Source organism: Lissotriton vulgaris, chromosome 2_1, assembly GCF_964263255.1.
Source record: "Lissotriton vulgaris chromosome 2_1, aLisVul1.2, whole genome shotgun sequence".
NCBI classification, from domain to species: Eukaryota; Metazoa; Chordata; class Amphibia; order Caudata; family Salamandridae; genus Lissotriton; species Lissotriton vulgaris.
This window is the reverse complement of record NC_141687.1, coordinates 337938499-337954256: the sequence shown is the minus strand read 5'-3', so window position 1 is coordinate 337954256 and position 15758 is coordinate 337938499. Positions and strand designations below refer to the sequence as shown.

The 15758-nt window shown below is 45.8% G+C and overlaps 1 protein-coding gene across 3 annotated transcripts in view; it reads left to right on the top strand.

The window, feature by feature from the left end:
- The first annotated feature begins 758 nt into the window (after window positions 1–758).
- Window positions 759–15758, top strand: part of SSH2 (slingshot protein phosphatase 2) — a 710072-nt gene continuing 695072 nt past the window's right edge. For 2 of the 3 annotated variants that reach the window (XM_086955083.1, XM_086955082.1), the window contains exon 1: window positions 765–980. In XM_086955083.1, coding sequence (XP_086811209.1) covers window positions 918–980 — 63 coding nt within the window. In that variant the 5' untranslated portion in view covers window positions 765–917. Of the gene's footprint in view, window positions 981–15758 lie in introns of all 3 variants that reach the window. The other variant, XM_086955081.1, reaches the window with a different exon arrangement.

The window sequence follows — 15758 nt, the reverse complement described above, 5'->3', positions numbered from 1 at the left end:
ATGCAACTGGTTGATAGGTACGCAATTTTTTTTAATGGGTGTTCATAAGAGAGTCTATTATGACAGAACATGAACAACGTGGCGATTACATACAAGAAACATTTTTTTTGATAACTGTATGGATTTTAATTAATACAAATTTTGCAATAAAAACATGGCAAGCTTTTCACACCGTAAGTAGTACACAGTAGCGATAAATAACACAGGGGGAAGAAGCCCCCTCATAGAAACATTTCAAAGACTGAAAATCACTTTAACTATTTCTATGGAAGGATAAAGATTACAGAGCTTGTTTGCCTAGCATCATGGCGTCGATTACAAGTACATTCTTTTGGAGAGGTTAGCGTTCTAGCGCAACCCAAAACGGTGGTTTCAACGTTAGGCGCGGCAGGAAGTGGGTCTGGTACTCTTTACTAATGCTCGCGAAGGGAGTGTTTTGAAGTCACTTCATGCAACGGCTGTGGCTTCCGATAGCTCGGTAGTGGGGCGTGGCTTAAACGGAAAAGGGGTTGGGCCTCATATTCAATGAACAATTTACATTCATGTAGTAAGGAAGTCTGGAGTCTGTACGGATGACCCTAAGAAACCATACTTCTTACAGTACAGCAGTGATGTTAGTAAGAGTTTGGTTTAGTCCGGTGCAATATTGTAGTAGTGTCTTGTCTTCAACAGTCTTCTTCGTGGGGGCGGGGCTGGTCGGTGCGCGCGACCTTTCGGTGGGCGTGGCAGGCGGCAGGGCTCGCGCACCGGCTGACAGCAGCTGAAGCCGCGCGTGCGCAGTGCATGCTGTAATTGTGAGCCGGCTGATAGTCGGTGGAGCTGTGGCCGAGCTCCAGGGGGTGGCAACAGGGACCCAAGGGGACAAACGGCGAGAGGAAAGGGCCGCCCCCGGATGATGCCCTGTCGCACATAGCCACATGGCTCTGGTCACCGTGCAGAGGTCGCCTACCCCCAGCACCACCTCCAGCCCCTGCGTGTCGGTGAGTCTGATGGTAGTACGCATGCGTCGAGCTGTCACATACTGATCCATAGAGACATGCAAGGAGATACCTCTGCAATATAATGATCCTTGATTCATCTGTTTAGAATGGAGGTTATATGGGAAGCCAGGCTCCCAAATATTGATTCGTTCAAATACTCTCGGTCTCAGTGATCTAGACGCCAAGTCATTTCAATTTGTAGAACCCACGCTATCAATTCTCAGCCCTTCATTGATTTAGGCTTCACTATGTATTGACACACCGATCAACCGGACGCACGTAGACCCCCTTATTCCTACAGGTTGGCATGTCAACCTCCTCTCCCAAATATTTAATCATTAAACTGCTTGGATGACGGAGATCTGCGAAGAGGGGAGCTGCCAGGCATTGACTCAAATATAACTTCCTGTGGTGGACCTGCAGGATAATCGGCAGAGGGACCTGGGAGTACAGAACCTAGCCTCATACTTATCCATAGGCAATTTATAAGCTCTTTGTGCCAGATGGGTAGGTTAGGGGTGTGTGAAACCCATGGCTGTGAATGCTGTTTGTCTGTAGAGATATACCAGAATCGTTGCCTCATGTAATATGGTAATGCTCGCTAAGAAAAGGATTAGTGAAAAATGTGCATGTTTTAGTTACATCGAGATTAAAGAGAAGCTGTCCCAGGGATTAAACTGTTTTTGTACTCAGTAATCTGAATATCTGCACACAAAAGGTAATTGTTAATTACAATAATCCAATATTTAAAATTAAGTAAATTACACTATTAATACTGGTTGTTTTAGTCAACATGTAAAGGTCTTTAGGTTAGCTTATTACAGTTTTTAAATCATTTTATTGGAATATATTAGCCACAGGTGGGATGTTAGAATTTGGTACCATGGCGTAATTTATATTGGATTGTGGTTGAGCGCAGGGCCATAATATGTATTATACCAGGGCTTAGGTTATATCAGGGTTTGAACCCAGCAAGGCTGTGATTTTATCACCTTTCTGCAAAGCTATTTACAGGGTTTAGACAGGAATTAATAGCTCCAAGGTTGGATTGCCTCGTGAGTCTGTCTTCTCCCACAAACAAACATTCTGAAAGGTATTCAACTAACTCTTCACCAAACTCTTCCACACTGGAAACATTCGGAATGTATTCCTGTCAAGGATAAGAGTAAAATCTTTTCCAAAATAGCCAAAAGGTTGGTCTAGGGAAAATAAATGTTGCATTGCCTTAGCAGATTTTCGCCTTAGCAGATATGTGAATATGGGAATGGCAAAAGTTACTGGCCTACTACTGTGAATTCCTGAAGGTCGTAAGTCTGCTTCAGTGTAACTACATATACCTCCAAGTGCACTTTTGTGACTTTATGTAAGATTTGAGCCCTTAATTTATTTTCATGTTGCTTATGATGATTTTACACCAATCCTTCATTATTTTAAATATTGGCAACCCCCAATGGTTTGCACTGCAGGATGCCTCCGAGGAATGGTATGTAAACTTGCACAGAATTTAACAAAAATGTTTTCCCCAAGTTGCATATTCTTTTCTGTGTACATTTTATTTTGAACCCAAAAATGGCTACACGTTTCTGTACTGGAGGCTCTGTCAGTGGTGCAAGCTAAGTGCACAACTCACTGCATTTACTTAGGCACTCTCTCTTCAAAAGCTTAAGTATCATATACACCATTTTAAACAACTTATACCCATGGATTCAAATCTTTCTTTTTGTGCTGGGGAGTCCTATAATATGGTACTGTATGGTGGTCAAAGAGTTTGTGCTGCAGAGAGTGGGCCTACGTGTCCAGTGGACAAAATAAACATGAACACTTGTTCTCATTGACCCCTACCCATATGTTCTGGGCCTCAGTGATAGGCATTCATGACCACTGAGCTCAACACCTGTCCTGGTCGGACTGAATCTGATTTACCTTTAAAGGTTTGATTGGATTGGCAAGGGTTTGGTTGGTTCTTGGATTATATCGCTTGTGTATGATATGCTGTTACTTATCTTGTCTGGGTCTGTTTGGATCTGATTTGCATCTCCAGGGTCAGATTGGATCTGATCTACTTTTAGTGGGTTTTGATTGGATAAGATTCAGATCAGATATGATCCAGGCTATCGGTGTCTCTCTCTAACATCTCTAGTATGCAGGGGGTTACTTTGGGTGTGATGGAACTGGCTAGTGTCACCTACGATCCGATTCAGTTTTTCCTGATTTCAGGGATTGGTTACATAATCAGGGGGGGAAAAGTTAGGGCCTCGGGACGGATAGTATTTCTGTTTAATAACTCTTTTTAAATTTATTTTTTTTAAATCAATTTGTTCTATGTAGTATGATTACAAACTGGATTATCTGGCACTTTTTTGCACATTAAAAGAATCTAAACTTCCAGCCTGCCTGGGACTCATTACATTTTCTCGATTGTGAAGTAAAACCTCTATTTTCATGGTACGGTATGATATTTGCACTGCTTTTCTATACAGGGAATGCGTATCACCTTGTGCTTTTGGTCTTAGAGCCAAATCACTGTTGCATCCAATTGATTGCTACAGATTTGAAAACACATTTCTGTATATATCCTCCAGAGTTGACGTGTATTTATGTGCTGCTATTTCTATCCTGGGCTGTGCATGGTTTGCTGCCTCCCATTCCCGCGCATAGGTAATAAGATCCAGTGATTCCAAGCTGAGCTTCTCTAATGGTTATTGTTGTGTGTGCCTCAGCGGGGAGAGCAGCCCTCCCTTCTCCTGCCCATTGACTCCCTAGCTTTGAACAGTTTGATTGGTGCGTGCATGTGCTTGCTATTGATGCCTTGCAGTGGAGGACCATAGGTCCTGTGATTGCTGTCCATCTGCTGTGTCTGCTGTGGGCCGGCTGGCTAGTTCCCCACGGGGTTGTTGCCATTCGCCCCGCTTGCACGAGGACTAATTGAGCGAACACGCTCTGAAGAGAAAGAAAAGGCCGCCTGCCGCTGTCCCGACTTTGAACTGTATGCTAATTTTAGGTGTTTCGCGCTCTGTTAGTAAGCTGCACGACTCGGGATTTTCACACCACCCTTATTGGGCGTGCCATGCATTGTATCTTAATTGGTTTTATATAGCGCTTACTACCCCTGATGTGGCAATTGATGCGCTTTACGCCAGGCCGCAGGTTGCTACGAAACACAAGGGTAGCGTAGAATCCATGGTTATTGGTACTAGTCTTTTGCACTAATTGAAACCGTTCATTCATGTATTTGCCATAGTGTCTTCTTTGTGGTAGAATACATTGATCGGGTCAGATGTGATCGTTAGCGCTGGCTGTGTGAGTTCGAGCAAATGCAGGTATGCCAAAGGATTACCATTGCTATTTCACTTTTTTTAAATATAAATTAAGCATACAGCCGTTGGCTGGGTATCCAAGGGCAAAGAAGGACCTTAGCACATACACTGGTAACGTGCCCTGTTAGCCCATCCACATATCTCAATGTGTAAATGTAAATGTACATGTATTTATATAGCGCAAACCACCCACATCGCAGGCATCTAAGCGCTTGCTTAGGGAACCCGTCCTGGTATTCCCCTGTGAGATAACCCCGGCAGGGTATCCACAAGGTGAAAGCCAGGCATCCCGCCGCGAGGGGCCGTTGTGGAGGTTAAGCAAGCTATTGCCCAGAGTCGCAGAGTGTGAACCCGTGAGTTGAGTAGGCACCGGAGCGAGAATTATCGAGTCCGTGGAATTATTGAGCCCAAGCCCGTCGAGGCGGGGAATTGAACCCTGGTCCAGGGCCGATCTCAGCTTCCGGGTCTGCCGCCTCTAACCCCTGAGCCACACTTCTCCACGTGTACCAGTGAGGAGGTTCTATTTCCAAAGAATACTTTATTGTTTCGAATTAATTTGACTTACCATTTGCCAATCGTTTGGATTGGCCCTAGGTTCACACTTTCTCAGTCCATTAGTAGTACTCTCGAATTCATATTTTGTTTTATGAGTGGTTGTGTTCTGTTCACTTTTGATAGATATTTACAACTCCTAAGAAGGGCTCTGTTCTTAGCAGTTACAAAGCTGATTATTTGTGTATTTCAAAGCCAGGTGAGTTTGGCTGGGTTTAAGAGTGTTTTGGATTTTCATTCGCATATGGCTATAAGGTTGTTGTGTGCATTGAAGTACTGTTATTCACACGTGACCAGCTATAAGGGTGTTTTGGATCGAAGTACTGTTATTCACATATGACCTGCTGTAAAGGTGTTTTGGGTTGAAGTACCTTTATTCACATGTGACCGGCTTTAAAGGGTGTTTTGGATTGAAGTACTGTTATTTACATATGACCGGCTGTAAGTGTTCTTTGGGTTGAAGTACTGTTATTCGTATGTGACTAGCTATAATGATGTTTCGTGCATTAAAGAACTGTTATTCACATACGACCAGCTGTAAGAGAATTTTGGATTGAAGTCCTGTTATTCACATGAGACTGGCTGTAAGGGTTTTTTGGGGTGAACTGCTATTGACATATGACCAGCTGTAAGGGTGTTTTGCGGTGAAGAAATGTTATTTGCATGTAACCGGCTTTACGGGTGGCTTGGATTGATGTATGTATGTATGTGTTCTTATATAGCGCTCGACTTACCCTTGGGCATCTCGGCGCTTGCATTGGGAACCCGTCCTGGCTTTTCCCTGTGAGATAACCCGTACTGGGCATCCCCAAGGTGAAAGCCAGGCATCCCGCCGCGGGGGGGCCCGTAGTGGAGATTAAGCAAGCTATTGCCCAGAGTTGCAGAGTGTGAACCTGTGATTCGAGTAGGCACCGAAGTGAGAATTATCGAGTCCGTGGACACTTGGGCTCAGACCCTGCCGCGTCGGGAATTGAACCCTGGTCCCGGGTCTGACCCCTGCTTCAGGGTATGCCTCCTCTAACCAGTGAGCCACACTTCTCCACTTTGATGTAATCTTATTTGCAAGTGACCGTCTGTAAGGTTGTTTTGCGCATAGAAGTACTATTACTCACATGTGACGTGCTGTCAGGGTGTTTTGGGGTGAAGAACTGTTATTCACATATGACTGACTGTAAAGGTGTTTTGATTTGAATCACTGTTATTCACATATGACTGGGTGTTTTGTATTGAAGTACTGTATTTGTGTCATTTATAGGCATGGATGTGCTTCAGTATGTAAAATGAAGATTTAAGAAAGACAAAAAAACAAGCGTTGGTAATGCCAGTCATTTTGGATGGTCTGTAATGGCAAGTTTTTAATGTAGCTTCTCAAACAAAGGCACGCACCAAGGCCAGCCGCAGAACAAACTTCTGTAACATCTGTAGCCACGTTACAGTGCGGGTAGCCGTCATGCACATTTCCTCACATAGACTCTCCCTTGTGCCTGCAGTTTCTGGTGTACACAGGAGACAGAGATAGTTGTGCAGATAGACGTTTGTGTTTTGCCACTGTCCCTTACAATTACTTCCTGAGTTCTGGGCAATCATAGCAGAAGTGTTCGGGACCTTGACCTTTAAGGGTTGAGGTATAAGATTGAATAATACACTGGAAAGATGTGGGTGGGTATAAATGAGCAGGCAGTAAGTGGGGAAGGAAGTAGTAGAGGACATTCAGGTGGAGGAAGCAAATAGGATAGCGCAGGAGAAAAGGTGTGCATAGTCCAAGCACCATAAGGGCAATAAGGGATAGAGGCTAGAGGACTGGTAGATCGGACAGAGCTACAGCAAGCCCAGTCCATGGCTGCACTGTGCCCAGGGCCGACCTTTGCATGTACAAGCTGGGCTCACACTCAGGGCGCAGACGTTTCGAGGAGTGCAGCAGTCTTCTTCCGGTGTGTTTCCAAATAAGTCTATTTAAACTCTGTTCCCGAGGCTGCTGGTGCCTGTGTCATCATTTTGACTGCTTTTCTTCTCATCACTCTTTTCTCTTGCTCTCTTCATCTTTCGTCTACCCCTTCTATTTTTTCTAACACACAGATGGTTAAGGAGGACGAATGGAAGGAGCTACACATTTGGTTTCCCCCATGGTGCTCTTTGCGCAGAGGCTGGCTCTAACTATGCCTGTATGTTGGCTGTGTGTGAGAGATGCTCTCTGCGTTATTTCCGGCTAGAGAAATGAAAACGGTGCAAGGACTACAATGATAATAACAGAAGCGTTTTACATGTTATCTAATATGGAAGTGCCTCGAGCATTGGAGTTATCAATGTGTCTTGACTGCACTGAATAAATGCTGCACTGTCCACGCATTTTAAATGATGGACTCCTTTGGGAATGTAATGATATGTTATGAATCAAGATACTTCTTTCCAGGTTGTCCATCACAGGAATGATACACATAAATAGTGTTTCCATAGTGGGACTTTAAGCTAAAATGTTTAAAGAAATGTAAACTGACATTTTAGCGGAATCGACTGTGCAGAGTAAAGAGGGTTTAAACAGGTGCATTTATAAGTCCCTTCTGAAAAATAGTAAAGTTAAGAGCAGTCTTACAATTACTTGTTATGCCTTGTATCGTTTAGGAACGCATCATTAGAGTGTCACTCTTAAAATAACCAAGAAGGTGTGGGATTTGCTTCTCACATAGTGTGTGCCACTACGATACTCAGTTTGTTTTGACGGTATGCAAGGTGCCGGGTTATCTAGCTTTGTAGTGTATCTGGCAGGAGTCACTGAAGATAATTATTGGTATTATGTGATTACTGTTTTTGTCTTCCGTTCCTAATCTCACAGCTTTGCCAAAGATTGCCTTTAATGTGAGAACTGCATTTCCAGTTTGTAAAGACAAGACCAGAGCTTTTTACAGCTAGTTTGAAGTATTCATTGAGAATCATGGCTTCGACTTTCTTCAGAAGGTGTAGTTGATACTGTGCTAGTTTGGTCAGTTCAGTTCAGTTCAAAATCTTTTATTCGGTTAACATTTTGATAACCATAAAAAGTGTGTCATACAAATTGAATACATTCAGGTAAAATCACATTATTACATTACCAGATAAAAACATGAGAGCATAAAAAGATTATATTTTAAATCTATATACAAGAATTAGTTCAGGTAAACATGTGTTTAGTTGGACATTATCCCATACTCTTACGGATTGTTAAACATGATTTCAAAAACAGCGCTACATTCTTTGCGACATACTGTGAGTCTAGCTGCTGAAGTGCTAAAAGTGCCGGACGACAGGTCCTCAGCCCCATTTGGCGCAACAAAGGAATAAGCCAACGTTTGCGTGGTTGATCGTAGTGGCGACAAAACAGGACAACATGAATAGTTGTTTGGGGGGAGACTTGGTCGCACGGACATTTAGCTAAATCGTGGGACCAATTTAATACTGTTGGGAAGGTAACAAGACGGAAAAACAGATTAAAACGAAACCTGGTTAATAGGAATTTTTCATGATTTGATAAATAAAATGTAAGATAAGGCTGAATGCCAGGGGAGACCTGGACCATCAATACTTGAGCATTCATTTGCTTATCTACTTCACCTACAAGACGCAGTTCTCTTAGATGGTTGAGACAGTGATTTTTCAAGGATTTTCTACTTATCTCGAGTAGGGAAGATGGCTCAGTAAAATAGTGAGTGAGGTTCAGGTCTTTCAGAAAGTTGTCAACATACGTTAGCCATGGAATTCTTTTCCAGGACATCATTTGTAAACAGTCAGAGATCAGGGCACGTGTTAAATGGCATTGTGGCTTAGTCCAGATACGGTGCCATAGGAGGATTGGTTGACATTTGATGTAATCCGAAAGGTAGTCAATACCGAGCTCGATATGGCAACCGTATGTAGGGGCGCTCTGTGGGAGTGCCAGGAGATATTTAGTAAAGCCATTTTGAATTTTTTGCAATTCTGTAGTGTTTACGTAACCCAGACACCTGAACCATATGTTGCAATACTATGGCATTTAGCTTGGTATATTTTGAGCAACTCGGAAGGGGCTGGTTTGCCCAATTTTCTAGAAAAAGAAACGAGCGCCGAGGTCGCTCACTGGTAGAGCAGCTTCCTGCTTACCATCGACCTTTTCCAGGTTAATTGTTCATCAATTAAAATGCCTAAGTAAGGATATTCCTTGGTTCGTTCCAATTTGGTTTGGTCGATAAAAAGATGTTTGGAACTTTTTACTTTCGGACCCGTAGTCATGACAAAAGTCTTGCTTTTATTCACTTTTAGCCCCAATGAAAGCATGTATTTACAGTATTTGTCCAATTGTTTTTGCAGCTGTACTAAGGTTCTAGCAAGTATAACAGAATCATCAGCATAGAGTAATGCTGGAATAGGGCGATGGTTGATGGTTGGTAAGTCCTGGCACCCTTCTAACATGGCTGCTTCCAGCCCGTTAGTATATAAGTTAAACAGGAAGGGAGCCAGGACACAGCCCTGTCTAACTCCTCGCGTTATGGGGAATGTGGGTGATAATTCTCCACCTATCCCGTACCTTACGCAGGCAGAGGCGTCGGAATACAGCTCCCGCAGGAACTTGATAAGTGGAGGATAAACGCCCAACTCTTCCAGGATAGACCACAACCTGGCATGTATCACACAATCAAACGCCGCGCTAAGGTCGACGTAGACCAGGTATAAATTGCCCCGTTTTACTCCCGCATACTTTCCTATTAAAAGGGTTAAATTTAAGGCCTGTTCAACAGTGCCCAGTCCCTCCCGAAAACCATATTGAAGGTCGGTAATAATGTTCTTCTCTGTCGCCCAGTCCTCGAGACGTTCCAGGACTAGGCGACCCGCGACCTTCCCTAAGGAATCCAAGAGGGAGATGGGCCTGTAGCAGGCTGGGTTATTTCTATCACCCTTTTTGAAAATTGGGAGGAGTATGGAGGAGGACCAAGATTCCAATAGGCCGATTTTTGAGACTGCCGCCATTACCTGGGTGATGATTGGTGACCATAAGTCAATGTTGGTGACGAAAATGTCAAGGGGAACCCCATCAAGGCCGGGAGCCTTACCAGTTTTTGAGGAAGATAAAGCATGAACGATCTCACCTAAGGAAAAATGGAGATTTATTGGATATACCTCCATTTTGATGGAATCAGGAGACGATACGGCCTGTGGTGCGCAGGCCGAGGGGGAATCACTAAAGATCTTTGAAAAGTGAGTCACCCACTCGTCCGCAGTCACGGCCACATCCAGATGCTGATGGGAATTAACGTCAGCCAGGAAGGGAGATTTAACTACCTGCCAAAACTGGGAGCTGTCCTTACTATGACAGCTCTCATGGAGTTGGGCTCACAGTTTTTTCTTATGGTCTTTTTTACAGTTAATTTGGGCCTGTTTATACTCAGATCTAAGTTTGGCTACTTCGTTTTTATCTCTAACTGGGTTATGCAACGCCTTTTTTAGGGCGGATAACGCCTTACGACATTCAGGGTTAAACCACCTTGACGCAGGCTGATTGCCCGCTTTGTGATGGCGGAGTAGTTCGGCCTGGATAAGTTTTAGAATCTCCCTGAAGCTAGATATAATTTGCTCGGGGGTAGAATCTTCCGATAAACAGATGTTTATCCATGGAAGAGCCTCTGATATAACCTTGTTCGTAGTTATTATAGGGTCTATCTTTGACCATTTCACAGAGAAACCGTTGGTTCTCTCCATGGTCAGGGATTTCTGTGACAATAAACTCTTCCTGATAGGATCAGGTTCATTCAAGGTTAACTTAAGGGTGATACTATTGGGGAAATGATCGCTTGAAATTACTGAACCTGTTGTGAACTGAATAAGTTTGCCCTTTAAAAAATAAGAACACAAAATAAAATCTATAATACTAGAACAACCCCTGCAGTGGAAAGTGGGTTTAAATACCGCGGGAGGATCTGCGAGTTTGTTAGCGTACGCCAATTCTAAAGACGCAAGACTGTCATTAAGAGAATCACCTACGTGGGAGTGGGTGAAGTGTGTCAATGGGCAGTCATCTTCATTATTAAGGCCACATATGCCTTTTTTATAATTAACACACAGTGGGATGTTAAAATCCCCTCCCCATAGTAAGTTGAAAGCGGGTGATGGTTGTTTAGAGTGTTGTTCATTTATAGACAGTGAAATTGCAGAAACTGTTTTCACGCAGTCTACTGGGGATAAATTATTATAAAAGTTAACAATACAGTATGACATACAATTATTAAAAGTAACCATTAATATTTGGTAGTTCGAAGTGGTATGGAGAATGTTAATATTATTTACTGCCAAGTTGTTAGAAATGTATACTGCTAAACCTCCCATAGGTCTACCATGAGTGGTAGAACGCGCAGGGGAATGAAATGTTTTGTAACCTTGTATATGTAGTGGGTCTATAACCCAGGTCTCCTGCAGGCAAATTATCTGATGATTAGTTACAAAATCCAGCCACGGTTTTTGTAAAACCTTTGATCGCAGACCTGCTACATTCCAGAATAGTACAGATACTAGCAGGGTCGATGTGGTAATAATATTAAGTTCTGGACTTGGTGGTAAAGACGGGGTGCAAAGGGGGGTTTGATTATCAACTCTAACAAAAGAGGAGTTAGTCTTAGCTCTTTGCTGGGAGTATAATCCTTCTACAACCGATGGAACTATGTTTGGAGATGATGACGCTTGTAAGGGGGGGGGGATTCAGAGGAGATAAGGATCTATGTGGTATGGATATCATAGGGGCTAGTAGATCTAGAAGAGAGGAATTCTTGCCATCCTGGTTGTTGGCCGATGGTGGTCAATCCACCATCTCCAAGCAATCAAATCTGTTAGACGTGGGAACACCCCTCCAATCAAAAGATGGCATAGTGTCTCTGCCTCCTTGACCGGTCCAGTCTGTCCAATCTGGTCTTCTATTCCAGCGTCCTACCTGAGTCCAGTTCCACTCGGGGCCTGTAGCATAGCGTTTGGCAGGAGGGTAGAAAAAGGACAGTCTTTTCGTGCCTATACCTTCTGGGGATGTTTGAGGACCCCAAGAGGAGATGTATTCAACCGTTTGGGGCTCTTCAAAGTTTATTATTACGCAATCTCCAGGTATTGTTTTTGCCTCCTTCCCTACCCAAGGAACCCTACGAACAGATGTAACTTTATTGTTGACATAGGGGGGAAGTGGCCTGTTGGTTGAAAGCCAATGTAGCACCTTGTTTTTTATGGACCATCCTGGTTCTTCTGAGTTTGGGTGCAACTCCGGAACCCCGGTCATTATAACAACAAATGGAGTTGCTTCCGGCGGCAGATGTGCTGGTCGTGCTCCATTCCGCCTGGCATTATAAGCAGCATTTTTGCTTGCTGGTGTTTTTGTGGGGTTTATTGCATGTGGCAGGGTACTGGTACTGATAGAAACAGGTAACAAAGGCGGTGCTGGGAGAGATGGTGTGACAGGGCCCTTTTTTGCAGCTGTAGTTGTAAGTGCTGGGTGCACAGTTGTACTGAACGATTGTTGATGGACAGTGGCTGTGGTAGTCACAGTTTTGGAAGTCTGAGGTTTTTGATGGGTTATCTTTGCCCCAACTTTATTAACTTTTGGATTGGGGGTGTGAACCACAGGAGGGGGAAAGGTGGGAATTGGGGGCTTCTTAGTTTTTAATTCGGATGCTAAAATTGCTAATGCTTTTTCGATTTTTGACAGGGATAACTCAATAGGTTTTATATATAATTTGATCAGTGCTTCTAGTGAAGCCAGTGTTTGAGTGTCATGGGTACAAGGGTCCCGCCCGCTTCCCACATTACCATTGGGGACATCTGGTGTAAGATTAATAATGTCAGACATTATAGGACTGGCCAGTTGCTGGGGAAGCAATGGTTGGCTTATGCCTTGATCAGGAAAAGAGGGCTGGGCAGTAAGTTGTATCAGAGATCCCTGCCCATTCAAGGAATTGTTTTTCTGTGGTGATTTCTTTTTCCCTTTTCTCCCTTTTCTAGTTTTCGGGATGGCTCCTTCCCTCTGACCCCTAGTATTGGAGGTGTGAGAATCCTCCTCGGTTGGGTTAGAGAATAGAACTGGGGTTCTCTCAATTGATAAGGGTGATTGAAGTGTGGGGGAGTGTGAGATACGGGTAGCTGAAAGATCTATAGACACCGACAAGTCTACAATGCCATGAACCAAGTGGTTCTCTAATAGTGCGTCTTGATCTAAGTTGCGCAATGGGGTTTTGGCCGCTGCCAATAGGCCCAGAGAGGAACGTTTGGCTGCGGCCAAATCTTGGGAAACCCTCCTTTCTAACAAGAGGGCGCCTTGATTGATGGCATCATTAGCCCTTGCAATAAACTGATCAATTGGGCCTATTCTCTGTACTGCAAGTGATGGTTTAGTGCTTCTAGTAGTTCTAGGAGACATACTTACAAAGAGATATAAGCACAATACAATAGACTGTTATGAGACACCGAGGCACGAAAGTAAATGGGGGATAATATGTCACATGGATTGAGGGTTTATAACAAAGTCAAATAGGGTGGCCCAGTCCAGTCTTACCCGGTCTTGAACGGGCTTAAACGGGCCCGCCTTTGGCCCGGGCTTCGCCCGGCGTCCCGCTCGCGTCCCGCGAGACGGGGGTGACAGTTAATTTAAGCGCCTCCTGGCGCGCAAATGACGCGGATTGCGCCGCAAAGAATGCTGGGAAAGGTAGTTTTCAAGGCCCAGCACCGCGCTCTGCTCGGCGGCCAGACCCCGAGGTGGAGCAGGAGTCAGGCGGCGGGAGGCGGGTGGGCGAGGGCGCTGGGTTTTGTGGATTAACTTGTCCTCAAAGCAGCGAAGGGTCTTGGAAGTAGCAGTTCACTTGAAAGACAGTTCCCCCCCTCGACCGGGGTGACAGTTAATTTAAGCGCCTCCTGGCGCGCAAATGACGCGGATTGCGCCGCAAAGAATGCTGGGAAAGGTAGTTTTCAAGGCCCAGCACCGTGCTCCGCTCGGCGGCCAGACTCCGAGGTGGAGCAGGAGTCAGGCGGCGGGAGGCGGGTGGGCGAGGGCGCTGGGTTTTGTGGATTAACTTGTCCTCAAAGCAGCGAAGGGTCTTGGAAGTAGCAATTCACTTGAAAGACAGTCCCCCCCCCCTCGACCGGGGTGACAGTTAATTTAAGCGCCTCCTGGCGCGCAAATGACGCGGATTGCGCCGCAAAGAATGCTGGGAAAGGTAGTTTTCAAGGCCCAGCACCGCGCTCCGCTCGGCGGCCAGACCCCGAGGTGGGGCAGGAGTCAGGCGGCGGGAGGCGGGTGGGCGAGGGCGCTGGGTTTTGTGGATTAACTTGTCCTCAAAGCAGCGAAGGGTCTTGGAAGTACCAGTTCACTTGAAAGACAGTTCAATTTAGTGACAAGACACTTGCTTCCCTACTCAGCCCTTTCACATCTCCCCTTGATTTCCTACCTACACAGCCTCAGTTGCTAGATTTCAGTTACTGAATAGTCGAAAAAATGTGTCTATACGTTTCCGTCTATACCAGGGGTACTCATAGTACGGCCCGCGGGCCAGTGGCGGCCCGGCAAGCCTTTCCTGGCGGCCCGCGGACCCCCGAGACATCATACCTGTGTTTAACATTTTTTTTGTAAGTGTCTGCAGCAGCGCGAGAGACTGCTGCTCTGTGGGAGCTGCCGGCCGGGCGATCCAAGCAATGGCCAGAGTAAAGCTGCAGGGGCCTAAGAAGAGGTGAAATACAAAGGCCACATTAACATGCAAATGGCCTGTTAAGTGCTCGGGTGCGGCTGTGAGTTGTGTGCGCCCCGGCTGGCACACAGGCAGGGTGAGATGACAGAGGGTCACAGAGGGAGTGGGAGGGAAAGGGAGGGGGAGGGGGACGGAGAGGGAGTGAGAGGGAGAGAGGGAGTGAGAGGGAGAGAGGAAGTGAGAGGGAGAGAGGAAGTGAGAGGGAGGGAGTGAGTGAGGGAGTGAGAGGGAGGGAGTGAGAGGGAGGAGTGAGTGAGTGAGAGGGAGGGAGGGAGTAAGTGAGTGAGAGGGAGGGGGAGGGAGTGAGAGGGAAGGAGTGGGAGGGATGGAGTGGGAGGGATGGAGTGTGAGGGATGGAGTGTGAGGGATGGAGTGTGAGGGATGGAGTGTGAGGGATGGAGTGTGAGGGATGGAGTGTGAGGGATGGAGTGTGAGGGATGGAGTGTGAGGGATGGAGTGTGAGGGATGGAGTGTGAGGGATGGAGTGTGAGGGATGGAGTGTGAGGGATGGAGTGTGAGGGATGGAGTGTGAGGGATGGAGTGTGAGGGATGGAGTGTGAGGGATGGAGTGTGAGGGATGGAGTGTGAGGGATGGAGTGTGAGGGATGGAGTGTGAGGGATGGAGTGTGAGGGATGGAGTGTGAGGGATGGAGTGTGAGGGATGGAGTGTGAGGGATGGAGGATGGAGGGGTGTGAGGGATGGAGTGTGAGGGATGGAGTGTGAGGGGATGGGGAGGAGTGTGAGGGATGGAGTGTGAGGGATGGAGTGTGAGGGATGGAGTGTGAGGGTGGAGTGTGAGGGATGGAGGTGGTTTGGAGTGGGTGGAGGATGGGGTGGAGGGGTGGGTGGGAGGGAGGAGGGTGGGGAGGGAGGGAGTGTGGGAGGGGAGAGGGGTGGGAGGGTGGGAGGGGTGGTGGTTGGTGTGGTGAGAGGGTGTGGTGGTGGGGGTGTGTGGTGGTGGTGTGAGTGGGTGTGTGTGGTGGTGGTGAGTGGTTGGTGGTGAGTGAGTGTGTGGTGTTGTGTGTGTGTGGTGTGGTGTGTGTGAGTGAGGGAGTATTATTATTATTAGTGTAGATAGATAGAAATAGATAGATAGAAGAGAGATAGAGAGAGAAGAGATAGATAGATAGAGAAAGAGATAGGATAGATAGAGAAGAGATAGATAGATAGAAAGAGATAGATAGAAAGAGATATA